This window comes from Macrosteles quadrilineatus, unplaced genomic scaffold (genome assembly GCF_028750875.1).
Source record: "Macrosteles quadrilineatus isolate MER2022 unplaced genomic scaffold, UCM_ALF_1.0 Scaffold_4__1_contigs__length_99947679, whole genome shotgun sequence".
NCBI classification, from domain to species: Eukaryota; Metazoa; Arthropoda; class Insecta; order Hemiptera; family Cicadellidae; genus Macrosteles; species Macrosteles quadrilineatus.
This window is the reverse complement of record NW_026542597.1, coordinates 80637796-80659949: the sequence shown is the minus strand read 5'-3', so window position 1 is coordinate 80659949 and position 22154 is coordinate 80637796. Positions and strand designations below refer to the sequence as shown.

At 34.0% G+C, this 22154-nt stretch overlaps 2 protein-coding genes across 2 annotated transcripts; both read left to right on the top strand.

The window, feature by feature from the left end:
• Nucleotides 1–405: 405 nt before the first annotated feature.
• LOC128991509 (gastrula zinc finger protein xLCGF3.1-like) lies at nucleotides 406–5534 on the top strand. The gene has a single exon (XM_054414449.1). It carries the CDS (start codon nucleotides 683–685, stop codon nucleotides 1691–1693), a length of 1011 nt encoding a protein of 336 aa, XP_054270424.1. The 5' UTR covers nucleotides 406–682; the 3' UTR covers nucleotides 1694–5534.
• Nucleotides 5535–20202: 14668 nt separating this feature from the next.
• LOC128991508 (gastrula zinc finger protein xLCGF3.1-like) lies at nucleotides 20203–21941 on the top strand. Its single transcript, XM_054414448.1, has one exon. It carries the CDS (start codon nucleotides 20216–20218, stop codon nucleotides 21329–21331), a length of 1116 nt encoding a protein of 371 aa, XP_054270423.1. The 5' UTR covers nucleotides 20203–20215; the 3' UTR covers nucleotides 21332–21941.
• The last annotated feature ends 213 nt before the right edge of the window (nucleotides 21942–22154 follow it).

The window sequence follows — 22154 nt, the reverse complement described above, 5'->3', positions numbered from 1 at the left end:
TGTACAAATTCAAAAGACAATAAAGCTTATTTCATTTGATTTCTTTTCATTTCATTTCATTCCATTTATGATCCGCATTTTGCATTATAATAGTGCTATGGATTTAGTATAAATTTTAGTATTGATTTGAAATTATTGTTTAGACTTAGACTAACTTAAATGAACAAGCAATCTATCTAAATGATTACAACAAATGTATAAATTTAATAAAATATGATCTTTTTCAGAAGAGGCGATAGATTTGGAGAAGAAAAGGAACTTCAATTCATGTAGCAAAAAAGTTAATTACCTTAATCTGCAAAGTATGAAAGATACTTAAAACAACAGTTGAAAAGATAAACTTTTTACTACACTAAAAGTACAAATAAAAGTAAGTAATTTGCTAAAAACTTGAATTTTAATTAATGGCTGATGCAATATTATTTGAAAACATGAAACATAGAAATCACTCTTTCTTCTCAACTAATTTGATATGATTGATTATGAAAGTAAAGAAAAATGCCTCAAGTAGGCTATGTTGTATTGTTTTAATAAACATAACAATATTTGAGCAAAAAGTTCATAAAATTATATTGATACACATAACTTTTAAACGCCAAATCCTACAAAAATATACTCACAAAGCCAGTTCACTAATTCTAATTAGTTTCTAGATTGTCTGATAGGTTATGTCAGAAATTGAATGAAAAAAAAAATGTTTAAGGTCACTAAAAAGCCTCGCCTTAAGTGCCCAATATGTAGAAAAATGTTTTCAACTCTATCAACAATGAAGTGTCATATATATTTACACACAGATGAGCGTCCCTTTAGATGTTTGACATGTGAGAAAACATTTACTAGTCTAATTCAAGTAAAGAATCATTTGTTGACTCATTCTGATAAGCGTCCTTATAAGTGCACTACATGTGGAAAATCATTCCAAACCAAAATAAATATGAAGAGACATACATTAGTACACACAGGAGAGAGGCCTCATAAGTGCACTATATGTGGAAAATCATTCCAAACCAGTGGCAGTATGAAGATGCATACATTAGTACACACCGGAGAGAGACCTCATAAGTGCACTACATGTGGAAAATCATTCCAAACCAAAATGGATATGAAGAGACATACATTAGTACACTCCGGAGAGCGACCTCATAAGTGCACTACATGTGGAAAATCATTCCAAACCAGTGGCAATATGAAGATGCATACATTAGTACACACCAGAGAGAGACCTTATAAGTGCACTATATGTGGAAAATCATTCCAAACCAGTGGCAATATGAAGATGCATACATTAGTACACACCGGAGAGCGACCTCATAAGTGCACTACATGTGGAAAATCATTCCAAACCAAAGAGCATATGAAGAGACATACATTAGTACACACCGGAGAGAGACCTCATAAGTGTACTACATGTGGAAAATCCTTCCAAACCAGGAGCAGTATGGAGATTCATACATTAGTACACACCGGAGAGAGACCTCATAAGTGTACTACATGTGGAAAATCCTTCCAAACCAAAAAGAATATCAACAGTCACACATTAGTACACACCGGAGAGAGACCTCATAAGTGTACTACATGTGGAAAATCATTCCAAACCAGGAGCAGTATGAAGAGACATACATTAGTACACACCGGAGAGAGACCACAAAGTGCACTTCATGTGGAAAATCCTTCACAACCAACAGGAAAATGAAGTAACATACAGTAGTACACTCTGGAGAAAGACCTCATAACTGCACTACATGTGGCAAATCCTTCCAAACCAGGAGCAGTATGAAGATTCATACATTAGTACACACCGGAGAGAGACCTCATAGATGCACTACATGTGGAAAATCCTTTCAAACCAGTGGCAGTATGAAGGAACATACATTAGTACACACAGGAGAGAGACCTCATAGATGCTCTACATGTGGAAAATCCTTCCAAACCAGGAGTAGTATGAAGAAACATACATTAGTACACACCGGAGAGAGACCTCATAACTGTACTACATGTGGAAAATCATTCAAAACCAGGGGCCATATGAAGAAACATACATTAGTACACACCGGAGAGAGACCACATAAGTGCACTGCATGTGGAAAATCCTTTACAACCATTTACCATATGAAGAGACATACATTAGTACACACAGGAGAGAGACCACAAAGTGCACTTCATGTGTAAAATCCTTCACAACCAGTGGCAGTATGAAGAGACATTCATTAGTACACACTGGAGAGAGACCACAAAGTGCACTACATGTGGAAAATCCTTCACAACCAACAGGAAAATGAAGTAACATACATTAGTACACACCGGAGAGTGACCGCTTAAGCACTACATGTGGAAAATCCTTCACAACACAACCAGTAGCCAAATTAAGAAACATACGTTAGTACACACCAGAGAGAGACTTCTTAAGTGCACTACATGTAGAAAATCCTTCACAACACAACCAGTAACCAAATGAAGAAACATACATTAGTACACACTGGAGAGACACCACAAAGTGCACTACATGTGGAAAATCCTTCACAATCAACAGGAAAATGAAGAAACATACATCAGTACACACTGGAGAGAGACCACATAAGTGCACTACATGTGGAAAATCATTCAAAAGCAGTTGCAGTATGAAGAGACATTCATTAGTACACTCTGGAGAGAGAGCACAAAGTGCACTACATGTGGAAAATCCTTCACAACCAACAGGAAAATGAAGAAACATACATTAGTACACACCGGAGAGTGACCGCATAAGCACTACATGTGGAAAATCCTTCACAACACAACCAGTAGCCAAATGAAGAAACATACATTAGTACACACCGGAGAGAGACCTCATAAGCACTACATGTGGAAAATCCTTCACAACACAACCAGTATCCATAAGAAGAAACATACATTAGTACACACCGGAGAGAGACCTCATAAGTGTACTACATGTGGAAAATCCTTTACAACCAGTGGCAATATGAAGAAACATACGTTAGTACACACCGGAGAGAGACCACAAAGTGCACTTCATGTGGAAAATCCTTAACAACCAAAAGGAAAATGAAGAAACATTCATTTACACAGGAGAGTTATCCCATAAGTGTACTGAATGAAGAAATTCCTTTGCATACCAAAACTATATAAAGAAACGTTCGTTAGTTCATACTAGAGAGCAATCTAAAAGCAGACCGGTAGTTAGTATGTGACTAGTGTACCTGATGCTCAATTTCGAGCAATTGCGAAGTATAACAGGCGTTATTTTAAAACCAATAACAGTCATAATTTCTGATGACTTTAAAATAGGCGGCTCAAAGATTATGGAAATACTCACGGTGTACATAACAGTTCAATATAATCAACATTTCTTGCATATATATTATCATTTTTCAAAAGCTGATCTGATTTTTTAGTGTTTTCTACAAATGTTCCCATTTTATAGCCGCATTAAGCTGTCCATAATACAAATTCTAAAAAAAAAAACATTATTTCTATTCCTTCTACTTGGTGGTATTCTATGACTCTCCTATGTTTCGATAGTTTGCAAATCGGCTCTTTCAATGATTGCTCAAAATACCCCCACTGCAGGAAACCTGCCGACTAAGCGAATTTCTATTTGCATGGATTGATATTCAATTAATCGATTAAAATAAAATTTATGTTTAACGAGTACCTAGGTTAGCTGTTACAGGGAAACTAATAAACTAATAAAAATATCAATAGCTTAGTATGAAATAAATAAATCCGCAAAGTTTGATCAAAATATATCCATAAACAAGCCAACTACAACATTTTACAGTATTCTCCATATGAATAATATGGGAATTTTAAATTAATAATTTGTTATTTTTCTTGGTAACCAATCACCGTACAAAAACACTTTGATATACTAAATTATTTGTTTTTTTTAAGCTCTTTAATGAGGTCTGGAGAAAAATTGATAAATTTTGTGTTTTAAGGGTAAAAAATTAGAAAAGCCCATTTTTACCCCAAGTAAAACCCCCCGTTAAACCTGGTTCCCATGGTCCGATCATACTGGCTCGCGAACTCATTCAAGTTTATTCCGCCTTACACCTTCAAACCAAATGTTATCAAAATCGGACAAAACTTACTCAAGTTATCGTCAAAAACTGAATTCAGGCATCACCTAAAATACCATGGACATATTTTAATGAAATTTTGTTAACTTCATACTAAGCTATCGATATTTCAATAAAAAAACCCCTATTTTCTTCCCTGTAGCAGCAAACCTAAGTACTCGTTTAAATTTATGATATTTAAATAGGAAATAAATCTGACAATTTTAAGGGAATAATTTAGTGGAATTCCACTCACCTAGATAAAAATTGGCTTAGTCTGCAGGTTTGCTGCGGCGGGGGTATTGTGTTTTCATATTATGTTTAATTAATATTTGTACTTTTCTAAGATGCCTTGAAGAGATCGTGCACGCAATGAAAATAATAGGGATATGATGAAAAAAATTGTTTTCACCCTTATAAACTATGTAGATATTAAATATATAATGGATTTTGAAGTCACAAAGTGACCTAGGTTGCTAGTACAGTAGACTCCCTCTTATCCGGACTCCTCGGGATCAAGGCCAGTCCGGATAAAATTTTTTCCAGTTAAACTGACGTCCCCAAAAATTAGTTAAAACGGACCGTCTTAATGCATACTGTATACAGTATTTGACTGAAATTTAGGAGAGCATTGTATTTAGACACGCGATCACTGGTCTCAAATCTTTCCCACGAGAACAGTCGTTTCAGTACCGCCCACTTCCTGCTGATCTAGTTAAACCGATATGCTGATAAAAATTGTCCGGTTAAAGAGATGTCATTTCCGCCAAATGTAGTCCGGTTAAACCGATGTCCGGTTAAAAGGTGTCCGGATAAGAAGGAGTCTATACTTAGAAATAATAATATAAAGTAAAACATGGCAAATATACAAAACTTCATTGTTCATTTCATGTTGTTTTACAATGCTTAGTTGTATCTTTGACTATCAATATAACTTCAGTATCCAATAGTCAATGTTTGTATCAAAGGTTGTATCTAAGACTGTTTATTTCTTTAGATAAATTGTTATTCTTATATACATATGACAACTGAGAACTTTAATGTAATGCAGAGCGTCAAGGTTCTTTCCAGAGCTATTATGTTATTATTGTGCATTGCCTTAATCCAGAAAACCCACTTATGTCAAGCATTTGTTAGGTTTTTAATTGTATGTCCATTTTTAAGAATATATTGTAGTATTTTTATGTGTTAAATTGTCCTCCTACTTAGTACCTAGACCGGTTATTACAGCAGTTCATTAAAACTCATCATCTGTACAGGTTATATAAAAATGTATGTAGTGTGGATTTATCAATTTTACTGTAATATATTTTATTGATAACATGAGGTGGATTTATGTATTGAGTCCACATAAAATCTTGAATTAGGATAAACCTACAATATAAATTACATATCTCGCATAATCAAACTTATATATTGATTTTTAAATGTTTGTTAATTTTTATACAAGTAGTAAAAATAAAAAGGTATGAACTGCTTTAGTGTGTGATTTCGGGTACTGTACCTAACTGTAATCTACCTACCTAGAGATAATCCCTCTTCCACTTCACCTAGTTTTATCGAATTTCCCTATATTTTATTCCCTTTTACTCTAGGTGAAACGGTAAGACCTCGACCCAGGACCGATATCCTATTAGTGAACTTCCCTATAGGGAAGAAGCTATTACTGTAGGTGGCACAGTAAGACCTAGGCCCTGGACCAATTTAATTTTTCATTTTGATGCCTCCAGAGGACAAAAGACTATTTGTTCAAATTTGTATAGTTGTAAAAAATTATTGCATGTTAAAACCTGTGTATTTAAAGTTATTTTGAAACATTATAGCCTAGATTGTTTTTGATAGTAAATAAATACTAACTTATTTACCTCTCTTCAAGCTATGATTAATGGTGAAAATAGTCAAGTTTCCGGGTTTGGGGATATTAGTTTAGTCTTAGGTTTAGCCCTGTGGCATTTGAGAACGACCATCGGTTTATAGTCCAGTCATTGAGTGTGGAAGTTCGACAAAATTGTTTCAAAAGGTTTTTCAACGGATTTCAATACTTTTATACCTCCACACAACACAAAAAAAAGTCTACCAAAATGTGACTTGGGGAAGTACCTGATATTAGGGTATTTAAATTAGAATAACTAGTGTACCTGTTGCTCGAATTCGAGCAATTGCATTACAGGCGACTCAAAGATTATGGAAATACTCACAATCTACACAACAGTTAGATATAATCAAAATCTTTTCCTCTTTTGATGGCTCATCTACAGACCAAGACCTTTCTTTAGAGACCCCTACCAAGTTTCTACGCCCAGCCGTTCTCTCAAATTAGCTGTGAAAAAACCCCGTTTTCCTCCATAAGAATAACATGGGATGGGAACTCAAGGCCACTGGGGCAGAGCCCCAAGGGAATTCACCATGTTTCTCTTTTGATGGCTCATCTACAGACCAAGACCTTTCTTTAGACACCTCTACCGAGTTTCTACGCCCAGCCGTTCTCTCAAAATAGCCATGTCAAAGAAAAACAGTTTCAAATTAATATTTAGACTAGTGTACCTGTTGCTCGAATTCGAGCAATTGCGAAGCATGCGACTCAAAGATTACGGAAATACTCACGATCTACACAACAGTTAGATAAAATCAAAATCTTTTGTAATTATCTTATTTTTTTCAAAAAGCTGATCTTGTTTTTTTTTAGTGTAAAAAAAAACAATATTTCTATTTATTTTACTTGATGTGTTCTATGACTTTTTATATGTTTCCATTGTTTGCAAATCGGTTATTTCAATGATTGCTCAAGAAATTTAGCACAGTGTTAATTCAGTTTTGTTTTTAGCCTATATCAAATTAGTTAGGATTTATCGCTATTATCCATTGTAATAATTACACCAACCCAAGTTTTGTCTACAGATGCAATATGCCAAAGAATATCACCTACGCACAATCTCCAAGAAGTGGTAAAAAAAGGCAGAAACCAAGCCATACAATAGATACCTATAAGTAAACTCCATAAGAAATAATTTTAAAAGTTACTGTGATATTAGGATTTTCCACTCATTTGGTAATAGAACATTATATTGCAAAACATGACACGATGCAGAAGAAAATCAATTTTACCTAACCCGCCATGTTAAACTTCCCTATCGCAAGCGTGATGTATATAACTTCGTTACTTCTCGAGTGACGTAAAGTTGAAAAAAACTCACTCGGTGATGTAATGAAACCCATTAAAATAACATTGAGTGCTTAACTTAAAAAAAAATACCTCTATGGAGCCAACGACGTTCAACGCTAGAAATCAGCTGTGCGCTTGAATTTTATTGTTATGTTTTGAAGAATTTTCCTAACCTAGCTTTTGTTTGTAAATGAACGTTACTGTTAGACGATGAGTGAAATGGATAATGAAAAATATTGTTCGTAACCTCCTGTATATTGTCGGGTCAGGTAAAATCTTGTACGTTACACGTTACGCAAGAGCGTGTTTACATCACTTCGGTAAATTATGCAACTCGCTTCCGCTCGTTGCACAACATTCACCTGCGTGATGTAAAAACGCTCTTACTACACTTGTAAGGTAAATAGCTATTAAAATCAGAAAAATCCATTTCAAATACTGTTACTTCATTTTGACAAATTCAATAAATCACAATTTAAATATTAACAGCTGTTGCATTAAAAAGTAGTGTAGAATTATGCATATGGTCGTAATATAAACAAATCTGAAGAGGCAACTCTAAAGGCTTCTGGGGCAGAGCCCCAAGGGAGTTTACCTCTTTCCTCTTTTGATGGCTCATCTACAGACCAAGACCTTTCTTTAGAGACCCCTACCAAGTTTCTACGCCCAGCCGTTCTCTCAAATTAGCTGTGACAAAAACCCCGTTTTCCTCCATAAGAATAACATGGGATGGGAATTTAAAGGCCACGGAGGCAGAGCCCCAAGGGAATTAACCATATTTCTCGTTTGATGGCTCATCTACAGACCAAGACCTTTCTTTAGACACCTCTACCGAGTTTCTACGCCCAGCCGTTCTCTCAAAATACAATGCCGTTTAAATAAAAGCAATATTTAGTGCACTTATGGTCATTTGATCTAAGAAAATACAAATATTTTGAAAAAAAAAACTTCTTTTGTCTGTTACTGTGTTTACTTAGTTTACCTGTGAGGGTTTGGAAACTTAAATTGGTGCAGTTTTGTCACTAATACTTGGTAGTTTAACACATGAAAATGTTTAACACTAACTTTGTTTCACCCTGTATATTTATACATACATATGAATTTGCATGGATGGTAATTTTGGCCTCTAGGGACCTCAAAACGAAAAAGTAAATCGGTCCCGGGTCCCGGTCTTGCTATGAGTACTACTGTAATAGCTTATTCCCTATATGGGAAATTCGCTAAAAACAATCTAAATTATTACGAAAATGTATAAAATTGATAAAATGTGGTCTTTTTCAGAAGGGGCAATAGATTTGAAGAAGAAAAAGAACTTCAATTCATGTCACAAGAGAGATAATTCACCTAATCTGTAAAGTAGGGCCTATTAAAGATACCTTAAACAACAGATAAAAAGTTAAATTAAATTATACATAACTTTTATTTATAGCTTATGCAATATTTATTATTTAAAAACAACATGAAACATAAAAGCCACTTTGTTATTTTTAAATGAGTAGGCTAATTTAACATGATGGAACATAAAGTCAAGACAAAAAAGCAAAATGACTCAAGTAAGCTATGTTGTATGATAATTAATACACATAACATTGAGCAAAAATTGATAAGGTTTGAATAATAACTGTTAAACATTAACTAAATTCTTCAAAAATAGACAAACCAAGCCATTTGACTAATTCCTATTACTTTCTAGTTTATCTAAAAAGTAGAAGTCAGAAATTGAAAACTAAATATGTTAAAGATCACTAAAAAGCCTCTCCTTAAGTGTCTAATATGTAGAAAAATGTTTTCAACTCTATCAAGAATGAAAAGTCATATATATTTACACACAGGCGAGCGTCCCTTTAGATGTTTGACTTGTGATAAAACATTTATTTATCTTTATCAGGTAAGGAATCATATACTGACTCATTATGATAAGTGTCCTTATAAGTGCACTACATGTGGAAAAACATTCTCAACCAGTGACCATATGAAACAACATACATTAGTACACACCGGAGAGAGGCCTCATAAGTGCACTATATGTGGAAAATCCTTCAAAACCAGGAGCTATATGAAGATTCATACATTAGTACACACTGGAGAGAGACCTCATCAGTGCACTATATGTGGAAAATTCTTCCCAACTAGGAGCAGAGTGAAAGAACATACATTAGTACACACCGGAGAGAGACCTCATAAGTGCACTACATGTGGAAAATCCTTCCAGAACAGGAACAATATGAAGAGACATTCATTAGTACACACTGGAGAGAGACCACATAAGTGCACTACATGTGGAAAATCCTTCCAGAACAGGAGCCATATGAAGAAACATTCATTAGTACACACTGGAGAGAGACCACAAAGTGCACTACATGTGGAAATCCTTCTCATCCAGGAGCCATATGAAGAGACATACAGTAGTACACACCGGAGAGAGACCTCATAATCGCACTACATGTGGAAAATCATTTAAAACCAGTGGCCATATGAAGAAACATACAGAAGTACACACCGGAGAGAGAACTCATAAGTGCACTACATGTGGAAAAACATTCTCAACCAGGGACCATATGAAACAACATACATTAGCGCACACGGGAGAGAGGCCTCATAAGTGCACTATATGTGGAAAATCCTTCCAAACCAGGAGCTATATGAAGATTCATACATTAGTACACACCGGAGAGAGACCTCATAAGTGCACTACATGTGGAAAATCCTTCCAGAACAGGAGCAATATGAAGAGACATTCATTAGTACACACTGGAGAGAGACCACATAAGTGCACTACATGTGGAAAATCCTTCCAGAACAGGAGCCATATGAAGAAACATTCATTAGTACACACTGGAGAGAGACCACAAAGTGCACTACATGTGGAAATCCTTCTCATCCAGGAGCCATATGAAGAGACATACAGTAGTACACACCGGAGAGAGACCTCATAATCGCACTACATGTGGAAAATCATTTAAAACCAGTGGCCATATGAAGAAACATACAGAAGTACACACCGGAGAGAGAACTCATAAGTGCACTACATGTGGAAAAACATTCTCAACCAGGGACCATATGAAACAACATACATTAGCGCACACGGGAGAGAGGCCTCATAAGTGCATTATATGTGGAAAATCCTTCCAAACCAGGAGCTATATGAAGATTCATACATTAGTACACACCGGAGAGAGACCTCATAAGTGCACTACATGTGGAAAATCCTTCCAGAACAGGAACAATATGAAGAGACATTCATTAGTACACACTGGAGAGAGACCACATAAGTGCACTACATGTGGAAAATCCTTCCAGAACAGGAGCAATATGAAGAGACATTCATTAGTACACACTGGAGAGAGACCACAAAGTGCACTACATGTGGAAAATCCTTCCAGAACAGGAGCAATATGAAGAGACATTCATTAGTACACACTGGAGAGAGACCACATAAGTGCACTACATGTGGAAAATCCTTCCAGAACAGGAGCAATATGAAGAGACATTCATTAGTACACACTGGAGAGAGACCACATAAGTGCACTACATGTGGAAAATCCTTCCAGAACAGGAGCCATATGAAGAAACATTCATTAGTACACACTGGAGAGAGACCACAAAGTGCACTACATGTGGAAAATCCTTCCAGAACAGGAGCCATATGAAGAAACATTCATTAGTACACACTGGAGAGAGACCACAAAGTGCACTACATGTGGAAAATCCTTCCAGAACAGGAGCCATATGAAGAAACATTCATTAGTACACACTGGAGAGAGACCACAAAGTGCACTACATGTGGAAATCCTTCTCATCCAGGAGCCATATGAAGAAACATACAGAAGTACACACCGGAGAGAGAACTCATAAGTGCACTACATGTGGAAAATCATTCAAAACCAGGAGCCATATGAAGAAACATACAGTAGTACACACCGGAGAGAGAACTCATAATCGCACTACATGTGGAAAATCATTTAAAACCAGTGGCCATATGAAGAAACATTTAGAAGTACACACCGGAGAGAGAACTCATAAGTGCACTACATGTGGAAAATCATTCAAAACCAGGAGCCATATGAAGAAACATACAGAAGTACACACCGGAGAGAGAACTCATAATCGCACTACATGTGGAAAATCATTTAAAACCAGTGGCCATATGAAGAAACATACAGAAGTACACACCGGAGAGAGAACTCATAAGTGCACTACATGTGGAAAATCATTCAAAACCAGGAGCCATATGAAGAAACATACAGAGGTACACACCGGAGAGAGACCTCATAAGTGCACTACATGTGGAAAATCATTCGAAACCAGGAGCCATATGAAGAAACATACAGTAGTACACACCGGAGAGAGACCACAAAGTGCACAACATGTGGAAAATCATTCCAAACCAGGAGCCATATGAAGAAACATACAGTAGTACACACCGGAGAGAGACCTCATAATCGCACTACATGTGGAAAATCATTTAAAACCAGTGGCCATATGAAGAAACATACAGTAGTACACACCGGAGAGAGACCTCATAAGTGCACTACATGTGTAAAATCCTTCCAAACCAGTAGCGATATAAAGAAGCATACATTAGTACACACCGGAGAGAGACCTTATAAGTGTACTACATAGTCATAGTCAAATTTATTTTTTTATCTTGTTTATACAAAATAGTGTATATATAAATAGTATCACAATAAGGTAAAATAATCATAATCTTATAGTAAATTACATCAAAGCTCTCTCAAAGCTCCTTAAAATTAATTGAAATAATCCATCAATCAACTTACTAGATTTAACCTACTGAAAAAAGACACAAAACAATACTTAAGAATTTTTACATGCTAAGTTAAATTACATGAAGTAAATACATTTACATATATACCTCTGAGCATCTCAAAGAATCAACTAGAATCAAAAATTCTTCCTTTAAAAAAAATTCATCTTTAATCAGATGCTTAAAGTTTTGGTTACGGTATTAATTTTGCTTTTTACATTTTCAGGTAAATGATTCAAACATTTAGAGCCAAAATGAGTACTGGTACCTAGCTTTTTTATTTAAAAACCTAAGCCACGTAAAAAACGTAAAACGTAAGCTGGGTTACGTTTAATTTGTTCTTATGTCTACAGGGCCGGATTTAGCATTTTTGCACCCCTAGGCCCAAAAAATTTTCCGCCCCCTAGTCTGGTCACAGTAACTTTCCTTCAACCTTTATTAAAAACTACATCATGCCCATAGGCCTAAGTTAATTGCTTGAATACCACTCCTCGTTGGAATCATAGAAATTTTTAAAGAATTGACTTGTTTAGCCTTAACAAAATGCCGTCTTAAACACTTTTAGCAATTTTATGTTTTTATTAGCGAATTTCCCATATAGGGAATAAGCTATTACCGTAGGTCTCATGGTAAGACCTAGACCCGGGACCGATTTACTTTTTCGTTTTGAGGTCCCCAGAGGCCAAAAACACCATCCGTTCAAATTCATATATATATATATATATTTATATATGTGTCCGTTAGCGCGATAACTCGAGCAAAATTGATCCGATTTTGATGAAATTTGGTACAAACGTGTAAACCTACATTTATTCGAACGAGTTCGCGAACCAGCATAATCGGACCATGGGATCAGGGGTTTATGGGGGGTTTTATGGGGTAAAAATGGGTTTTTATCATTTTTGTCCCTAAAAACTTTAAATTTCTAAATTTCTCTCTAGACCATTTTGAAGAGCTTAAAAAACAAATAATTTAGTATATTGAAGTTTTTTTTAATGTTCATTGACTACGGAGGAAATTTAAAAAATTGTAAATTTAAAATTCCCATGTTATTCTTATGGAGAATAAATAAACTGTTCTAGTTTGCTTGTTTATGGATATATTTTAATCAAATTTGGCTTATTTCATACTAAGCTATCAATATTTCAATTGAAAAAACACACCTCAACATCTTTCCCGTAGCAGCAAACCTAACTACTCACTAAAATTAATGTTATTTAAATAGGAAATAAATCTAAAAATTTATAGGGAATATTTTAGTAGAAATCAAGCTGGGTAAATGGAAATTCGCTTAGTATGCAGGTTTGCTGCGACGGGGGTATTAATAAATGCTCACGTTTGTGGCCATGGGACTGAAATAAAACAACTCAACCCACCGAGCATTCCTGAAAAAAAAATGGCCATTGATTTCAATTCCAGGCCCAAAAACATGAACTCCATACAGTACGTGATACCATAGATTAAACATACTCCTTTAGTAGATTTGTAATCATTTTGGATTAGCTGAAAACAATTCTTGTTATTTAAGGAGTATGTTTTATCTATGTTCAAACCTAGTTTATCCACAATAAAACGATCTAATCATCAACAATAGGTCGTCTCCTGTTTATATTACAAGAAATTGAAACACACATCATAGAACTAACCCTAAAATAATATAAACAAAATTACGTCAAAACTAACGTCCAGTGTCACCAACATGAACCGAACTAGACAAAAACAAATTTTGAATTATCAATTTCATAAGAAGTCGACTTGAGTTAAATATAATCTATGGTTGTACTGCATCTAGGTTAGTTATATTTCCAAACAAAACAGATTAATATTCCGGCCAACCGTACCGATCCTCCTGAGGTCTGAGGAGAAAATGACAGCGTTATTAATGGTGCTTTGTAGAGTATTGAATTGTTCTAAAATCTAATGCAAAACTGAGATTAGTATTTTGTCGTTTATTTTAAAGGTGAATTCATCATTGTTTTAATATTCAACACGACTTATTATATATTTTTACTTGATTCTGCAGATTGTTGTAAACTAATCAAAGGATTAGTTAATATTTTTTGTTTTGTGAGGTGAGGGTGGTAATAATGTCTAGCACGAATGCGCCCCTAATCACTCAGATCAGTAGTACGAGGTACAGTAGTACCGAGCCCGAGCCAGCATAGTGGCAGTGCAGTGGCAAATACGATGCGTACCCCTTGGGCGCTCGTCAACGTCAACATCCCTAATACAGCCTACTCCCATATAACCAATGTTAGTTACCAATTTTTTAACAAAATCGATGCGTAATTCTGAAAAATAGTTTAAATTTCCTAACTATTATTTTTTCTTATGAACTTCAGAATCACAATGCATTGGAGTTTTTTTTAATCAACTATGACTATTTATTTTTGTTTTTAGATAGCCTAGGTATTTAAAAAAAAATATATTCTTGGCCGTGCGCCCTCTGGGACCTTGCGCCCATAGGCCCGGGCCTATTGGGAAATCCGGCCCTGTATGTCTAGTATTATGAGAATGAATACTACTGCGCAGATCTAATTCATTATATTTTTTTCTAAGACACATTATACATTCAAGGATATATTGGTCATAAACTGTAAAAATATTAAGCTGAGAAAATTTATTTTTTACTGATATTTTGTCTTGTAGATTTGATATAATTCTCAAAGCTTCCTTCTGAAATATCAAGATTGTGTCTAGGTTGCCTTTACTTGTATCGCCATAAACAATTACCGGTACCCCATAAGATATGTGAGAGTGGATATGTGTGAAATAAATATAGTTTTTAAGTGTCAAGACTACATAAAATACTCCCGCCGCAGCAAACCTGCAGACTAAGCAAATTTCCATTTGACTGATTGGATTTACACTGAAATGTCTACTTAAAAATATAACATTTATTCTTGATTTCAATAGAATTAGTTTAACAAGTACTCAGGTTTGCTGCATCAGGGAGGGTAAAACTGTTTTTTTTTTTTTTTTTTTTTTTTTTTTTTGTAAAATGTGAATAGTTAGTAAGAAATAAATACATTTTCCAAATTTGATCAAAATATGCTCACAAACAAGCAAACTACAACAGTTTACTTATTCTCCATAAGAATAACATGGGAATTTTAAATTTACAATTTTTTGGAATTTTCTCCGTAACCATTAGGCGCATAATAACGCTTCAATATACTAAATTATTTGTTTTTTAAGCTCTACAAAATGGTTTGGAAAGAAATTGCTAAATTTTATGTTTTTTGGGTCAAAAATGGGAAAAACCTATTTTTACCCCATAAAACCCCCCCCCCGTAAACCCCCGTTCCCATGGTCCGATCATGCTGGATCGCGAACTCGTTCGAAAAAAACGTACGTTTGCACGTTTGTACCAAATTTCATCAAAATCGGATAATTTTTGCTCGAGTTATCGTGCTGACGTACACATATATATATACAGTATATATATATATATATATATGTATATATGAATTTGAACGGATGGTGTTTTTGGCCTCTAGGGACCTCAAAACGAAAAAAAACCGGTCCCGCGTCCAGGTCTTACCATGAGTACTACGGTAATAGCTTATTCCCTATATGGGGAATTCGCTAAAAAGACATTTTTCTAAGAACATATATACAGTAGAACCCCTCATATCCGGCCACCACGGGACCAAGCCCCTGGCCGGATAACGATTTGGCCGGATAAACCAACCTACTATCAATCAATCAATCAATCAATCAATAAAATCTTTATTCAATATTAGTACTCTGTACATAGAATGGTGTCAATATTAATGAATACTAAGATACATTATAACTAAGATTGGTTAATACTAAGGCTGTCAAAACAAAAGATATAGTTATATGCATGAAAAGAAAAACAGAACTAAAAACTTTCTTTACACATCATTTTTACATGGGAATTCGGAGAAAGAATATAATGTTAAATCAATAAGATATTTTTTTAGTTGATTTTTGAATTTATTAATATTTTTCTCAGATTTAATGGTTTTTGGTAACATATTATAAAATTTTGACCCCATATACATTGGCTTTTTCTCATAAAATCCAAGTTTATGTTTGTCAATGCCAATTCTATTCCTGAATCTTGTATTATAATTATGAGTATCTCCAACAAAATGAAGTTGGTCCTGACGGTTTTTCACAGAAATTATAGTTTCATAAATGTACATTGCATATACAGTCATGATACCAATTTTAGAAAAAAAGAGTTTTACCGATTCATTATAATTTAATCTTAATATAATCTGAATTGATTGTTCCTGAATTTTTGGTATTTTGTTCAAATTTTGAATGGAAGTTGCCCCATATAATGAGAGAACAAAGGCGATATTTGAATGAATATAGGCGAAATACACTATTTTCAGAGTCTCTGTTGAACAAATTTTTGAGAGCCTCCTTAGTGCATATACCCCAGAGTTTAATTTAGAAACTAGATTATTGACATGGCTGTTCCAAGATAAGTTGCTGTCTATAGTTAATCCTAAAAATTTAGATTCATACACCTTCTCTAATTCAGTTTCATTTAGAATGATAGTAGGTGACAGCATATTTTTATTATTTTGATAAGTTTTGAATTCAATGAAATTTGTTTTAGCAGAGTTTAGTACTAAACTATTATTTTGGAAAAACTGATTTAAAAGAGCCAGGTTTGAAAATGATGACAACTCAACCTCCTCAATAGAGTGCCCATTTATTTGAAGATTGGCGTCATCAGCATAAAGACATAAGCTATAATTATTATGTAATTTTGGCATGTCTTTTATGTAGCATGTGAATAACAAAGGTCCCAATATGGACCCTTGAGGAACACCTCTTATTACCTGTTTAAGAGTGGATTTGTATTTGAGCAATCTATTGTTATTTAAATTTAAAATTTCTACAAACTGTTGTCGGTTACATAAATATGTACTAAACCAATTATATTCTTTCCCTTCAATCCCAAACAATTTCAATTTATGTAATAAAGTCCCATGATTAATGCTATCAAAGGCTTTACTCAAGTCCATAAATATGCCTACAACTTTCTTGCCTTTATCAACTGAGTCGATCACAGATTCAATAAACTCTGTTGCTGCAGTTACCACTGACCTTCCTTTACGATAACTAGGCTGGCAACAATCAAACAACTTGTTAGTTTCAAGGTACTCAATCAGCTGGTTCGCAACAACTCTTTCAAAAATTTTTGAAAATATAGTGATTAGAGCAATTGGTCTAAAATTATCAACTTCTGATGACTTCCCTTTTTTAAAAATTGGTTTAATTTTTGTTATTTTCAATATTTGTGGAAAAATTCCAGTTATCAATGATGAATTGATCAAAAATGTAATGGGTTTAATCAATACTTCTTTTGCTTTTTTAATTATTGGTCCAGGAACTTCATCATACCCTGTGCTAAAACTCTTTTTGAGATTGCTTATTATTTTATCGGTTTCTTTTTCATTTATTTCCCTAAACTTAAATTTTTTAGCTGTATATTTTTTATCATTTTTGTTTTCATTGGTGTGAAGTTTATTTTGTGATTGACTTACAAAAAAGTTATTAAAAAGTTCACAAATTTGTTGAGGATTGCTTACTATTGAACCTTGGTGGTTAAGCTCTATGTTGTGTGTTACAACTTTAGAATTGTTACCCACCTCTGAATTTATGATCTTCCATGATGTTTTAATTATATTTGTAGATTTTTTTATTTTATTCTCATAAAAGGATTTTTTATGACTACTCAATGTAGTTTTGTATGATTTAAACTTACTTTTGGTTGTTATTCTCTTTTGGTCCGAAGTTGAATTTCTGTAGCTCTTAGTTTCCATCAGTAAGTTTTTATATTCGTTTTTTAGCTCACTTGTGAACCAGGGTTTTTGATCAAGATGCTCTCTAACACTTGCAACCGGAAAATTATTATTAAAATGAAACATAAAGATGTCATAAAAGGTACTAAACTTTGATTCATTTGGAGTATAGTACAGTTCAAACCAATTCTCACACTTTAAATCCTGGATAAATTGTTTAATGTTATCATCAGTAAACTTTCTTTTTTCATAAATACTATTCTAGGTTGTTTTTTATACATTTTACTCTTATCTATTATTTTTATCAATTGTGCATCATGGTCTGACAGCATTGTGTTATATCCTTCAACTTGAACCTCTGACCGACTCAAGTTTGTGAATACATTATCGATAGCTGATTTTGAATAAGCTGTAATTCTAGTAGGAAAATCTATTAAATGTATCATTTTGAACTGTCCTAACAAATTATAAAGTTTTCTTGATTCAACAGAAATTGTTTCAGCCATGGTATTTATGTTTACATCACCTACTACCAATATGTTTCTGTACATTGAGTGAACTATATCTAAAAAATTTCTTAATTTTTCCAAGAACAAAGACAAATTAGCTGCTATTGGAGATCTGTAAATACCTGCTATTAGTATTTTATCTTTATTAAGTTTTAATTCTACAAGAGATAGCTCAAAAGTTTGTTCTATTAATAGTTCTTGTACTGAAGGTAAGCTTAATTCTTTTATGTTAAATCCATTTTTTGAAAGAATAACAACCCCACCACCAAATTTATTCTTCCTGCAAAAAAATGACTTTACTTGATAATTAAGAATATTTAACCGTTTTAATTCCTGTTCAGCCATTTTATGTTCAGTGATCACCACCACTTCGGCTGGAATCTCTTCAAGTGTAATTTCTAGTGCTTCAATTTTACAAGGCAGTGAATTAATATTTTTATGGAAAATTCTTATTATTTTATTTTTGTCCTGATCATTGGTTATGTTTGGCATGGTATTTACTGATCTCCCCTTTACATTGCCGTTCTGTTTGCCCGAGGATCTAAAAAACTGACATGATTTCTCAACAAGTTACCATTGTTATTTACACAGTTATCTACATTATTTACATTACTTATATTACTTATGTTTAACGCTCCACTTTCCCTAACCACACACATACTCTGCTTTAGCGCCTCACTAAATGTGAGGTCGCCTGGCACTAGCACAACACTTCCATTTTCGATTGAGGATGTATCTGGTGTTGAGAGGACATCTACTTGTGGTATAATTGGCTGGTTAACAGACGCCTCCGTTTGGACAGTGGTCTGAGTTTCAATGCAGTTAACTGATGCTGGCAGTTTGAACGGGGGTGACTCATCTGGTTGTTCATTGAAGAGTCTTCTTAGTAGTTCTAAAAATTCTTTGTGTGATAACCCTTTTTGTAAAACTCTGAATGATTTTTGGAAATACGAAACCACAGTCACTTTATAAATATATTTTATAAATATATTTATAAATATTTTTATAAATATACGTTTATATTTATGACTTAATAGTTTATATATTGGAAAATCAACATCTTTTAAAATTTAGAAACCATACTCATGATCATAATACCGTTTAGTTAGCTATAAGTATTTTATTATTTAATTAACTGACTATGCTTTAATTTTAGCTGTTTCTTGACATTGTCGATAATTTGTACAAATTCAAAAGACAATAAAGCTTATTTAATTTAATTTCTTTTCATTTCATTTCATTCCATTTATGATCCTCATTTTGCATTATAATAGTGCTATGGATTTAGTATAAATTTTAGTATTGATTTGAAATTATTGTTTAGACTTAGACTAACTTAAGAACAAGCAATCTATCTAAATGATTACAACAAATGTATAAATTTAATAAAATATGATCTTTTTCAGAAGAGGCAATAGATTTGGAGAAGAAAAGGAACTTCAATTCATGTAGCAAAAAAGTTAATTACCTTAATCTGCAAAGTATGAAAGATACTTAAAACAACAGTTGAAAAGATAAACTTTTTACTACACTAAAAGTACAAATAAAAGTAAGTAATTTGCTAAAAACTTGAATTGTAATTAATGGCTGATGCAATATTATTTGAAAACAACATGAAACATAGAAATCACTCTTTCTTCTCAACTAATTTGATATGATTGATTATGAATGTAAAGAAAAATGCCTCAAGTAGGCTATGTTGTATTGTTTTAATAAACATAACAATATTTGAGCAAAAAGTTCATCAAATTGTATTGATATACATAACTTTTAAACGCCAAATCCTACAAAAATATACTCACAAAGCCTGTTCACTAATTCTAATTAGTTTCTAGATTGTCTGATAAGTTATGTCAGAAATTGAATGCAAAAAAATGTTTAAGGTCACTAAAAAGCCTCGCCTTAAGTGCCCGATATGTAGAAAAATGTTTTCAACTCTACCAACAATGAAGTGTCATATATATTTACACACAGATGAGCGTCCCTTTAGATGTTTGACATGTGAGAAAACATTTACTAATCTAATTCAAGTAAAGAATCATTTGTTGACTCATTCTGATAAGCGTCCTTATAAGTGCACTACATGTGGAAAATCATTCCAAACCAAAATAAATATGAAGAGACATACATTAGTACACACAGGAGAGAGGCCTCATAAGTGCACTATATGTGGAAAATCATTCCAAACCAGTGGCAGTATGAAGATGCATACATTAGTACACACCGGAGAGAGACCTCATAAGTGCACTACATGTGGGAAATCATTCCAAACCAAAAAGAATATCAAGATTCATACATTAGTACACACCGGAGAGAGACCTCATAAGTGTACTACATGTGGAAAATCATTCCAAACCAGGAGCAGTATGAAGATTCATACATTAGTACACACCGGAGAGCGACCTCATAATTGTACTACATGTGGGAAATCATTCCAAACCAGGAGCAGTATGAAGATTCATACATTAGTACACACCGGAGAGAGACCTCATAAGTGTACTACATGTGGAAAATCCTTCCAAACCAGGAGCAGTATGAAGATTCATACATTAGTACACACTGGAGAGAGACCTCATAAGTGTACTACATGTGGAAAATCATTCCAAACTAAAAAAGATATGAAGAGACATACATTAGTACACACTGGAGAGAGACCACATAAGTGTGCTACATGTGGAAAATCATTCCAAGACAAAAAGGATATGAAGATTCATACATTAGTACACACCGGAGAGAGACCTCATGGATGCACTACATGTGGAAAATCCTTCCAAACCAAGAGCAATATGAAGATTCATACATTAGTACACACCGGAGAGAGACCTCATAAGTGTACTATATGTGGGAAATCCTTTACAACCAGTGGCGATATGAAGAAACATACATTAGTACACACCGGAGAGAGACCTCATAGATGCACTACATGTGGAAAATCCTTTACAACCAGTGGCAGTATGAAGAGACATTCATTAGTACACACTGGAGAGAGACCACAAAGAGCTCTACATGTGGAAAATCCTTCACAACCAACAGGAAAATGAAGTAACATACATTAGTACACACCGGAGAGTGGCCGCTTAAGCACTACATGTGGAAAATCCTTCACAACACAACCAGTAGCCAGATGAAGAAACATACATTAGTACACACCGGAGAGTGGCCGCTTAAGCACTACATGTAGAAAATCCTTCACAACACAACCAGTAACCAAATGAAGAAACATACATTAGTACACACTGGAGAGACACCACAAATGTTTATTTAACATTTAACAACTGTTAATTTCATGTTGTTTTACAATGCTTAGTTGTATCTTTGACTATCAATACAACTTCAGTACCGGTTTTACGGTAACCAATAGTCAATGGTTGTATCAAAGGTTGTATCTAAGACTGTTTATTTCTTTAGATAAATTTTTATTCTTATATATATATATGACAACTGAGAACTTTGATGTAATGCAGAGGGTCGAGGTTCTTTCCAGAGCTATTATGTTATTATTGTGCATTGCCTTAATCCAGAAAACCCGTATGTAGTGTGGATTTATCAATTTTACTGTAATATATTTTATTGATAACATGAGGTGGATTTATGTATTGAGTCCACATAAAATCTTGAATTAGGATAAACCTACAATATAAATTACATATCTCCCATAATTTTTAAATGTTTGTTAATTTTTATACAAGTAGTAAAAATAAAAAGGTATGAACAGCTTTAGTGTGTGATTTTATTTAGGTACTGTACCTAACTGTAATCTACTGTACCTCCCTAGTGATAATCCCTCTTCCACTTCACCTAGTTTTATCGAATTTCCCTATATTTTATTCCCTTTTACCCTAGGTGAAACGGTAAGACCTCGAC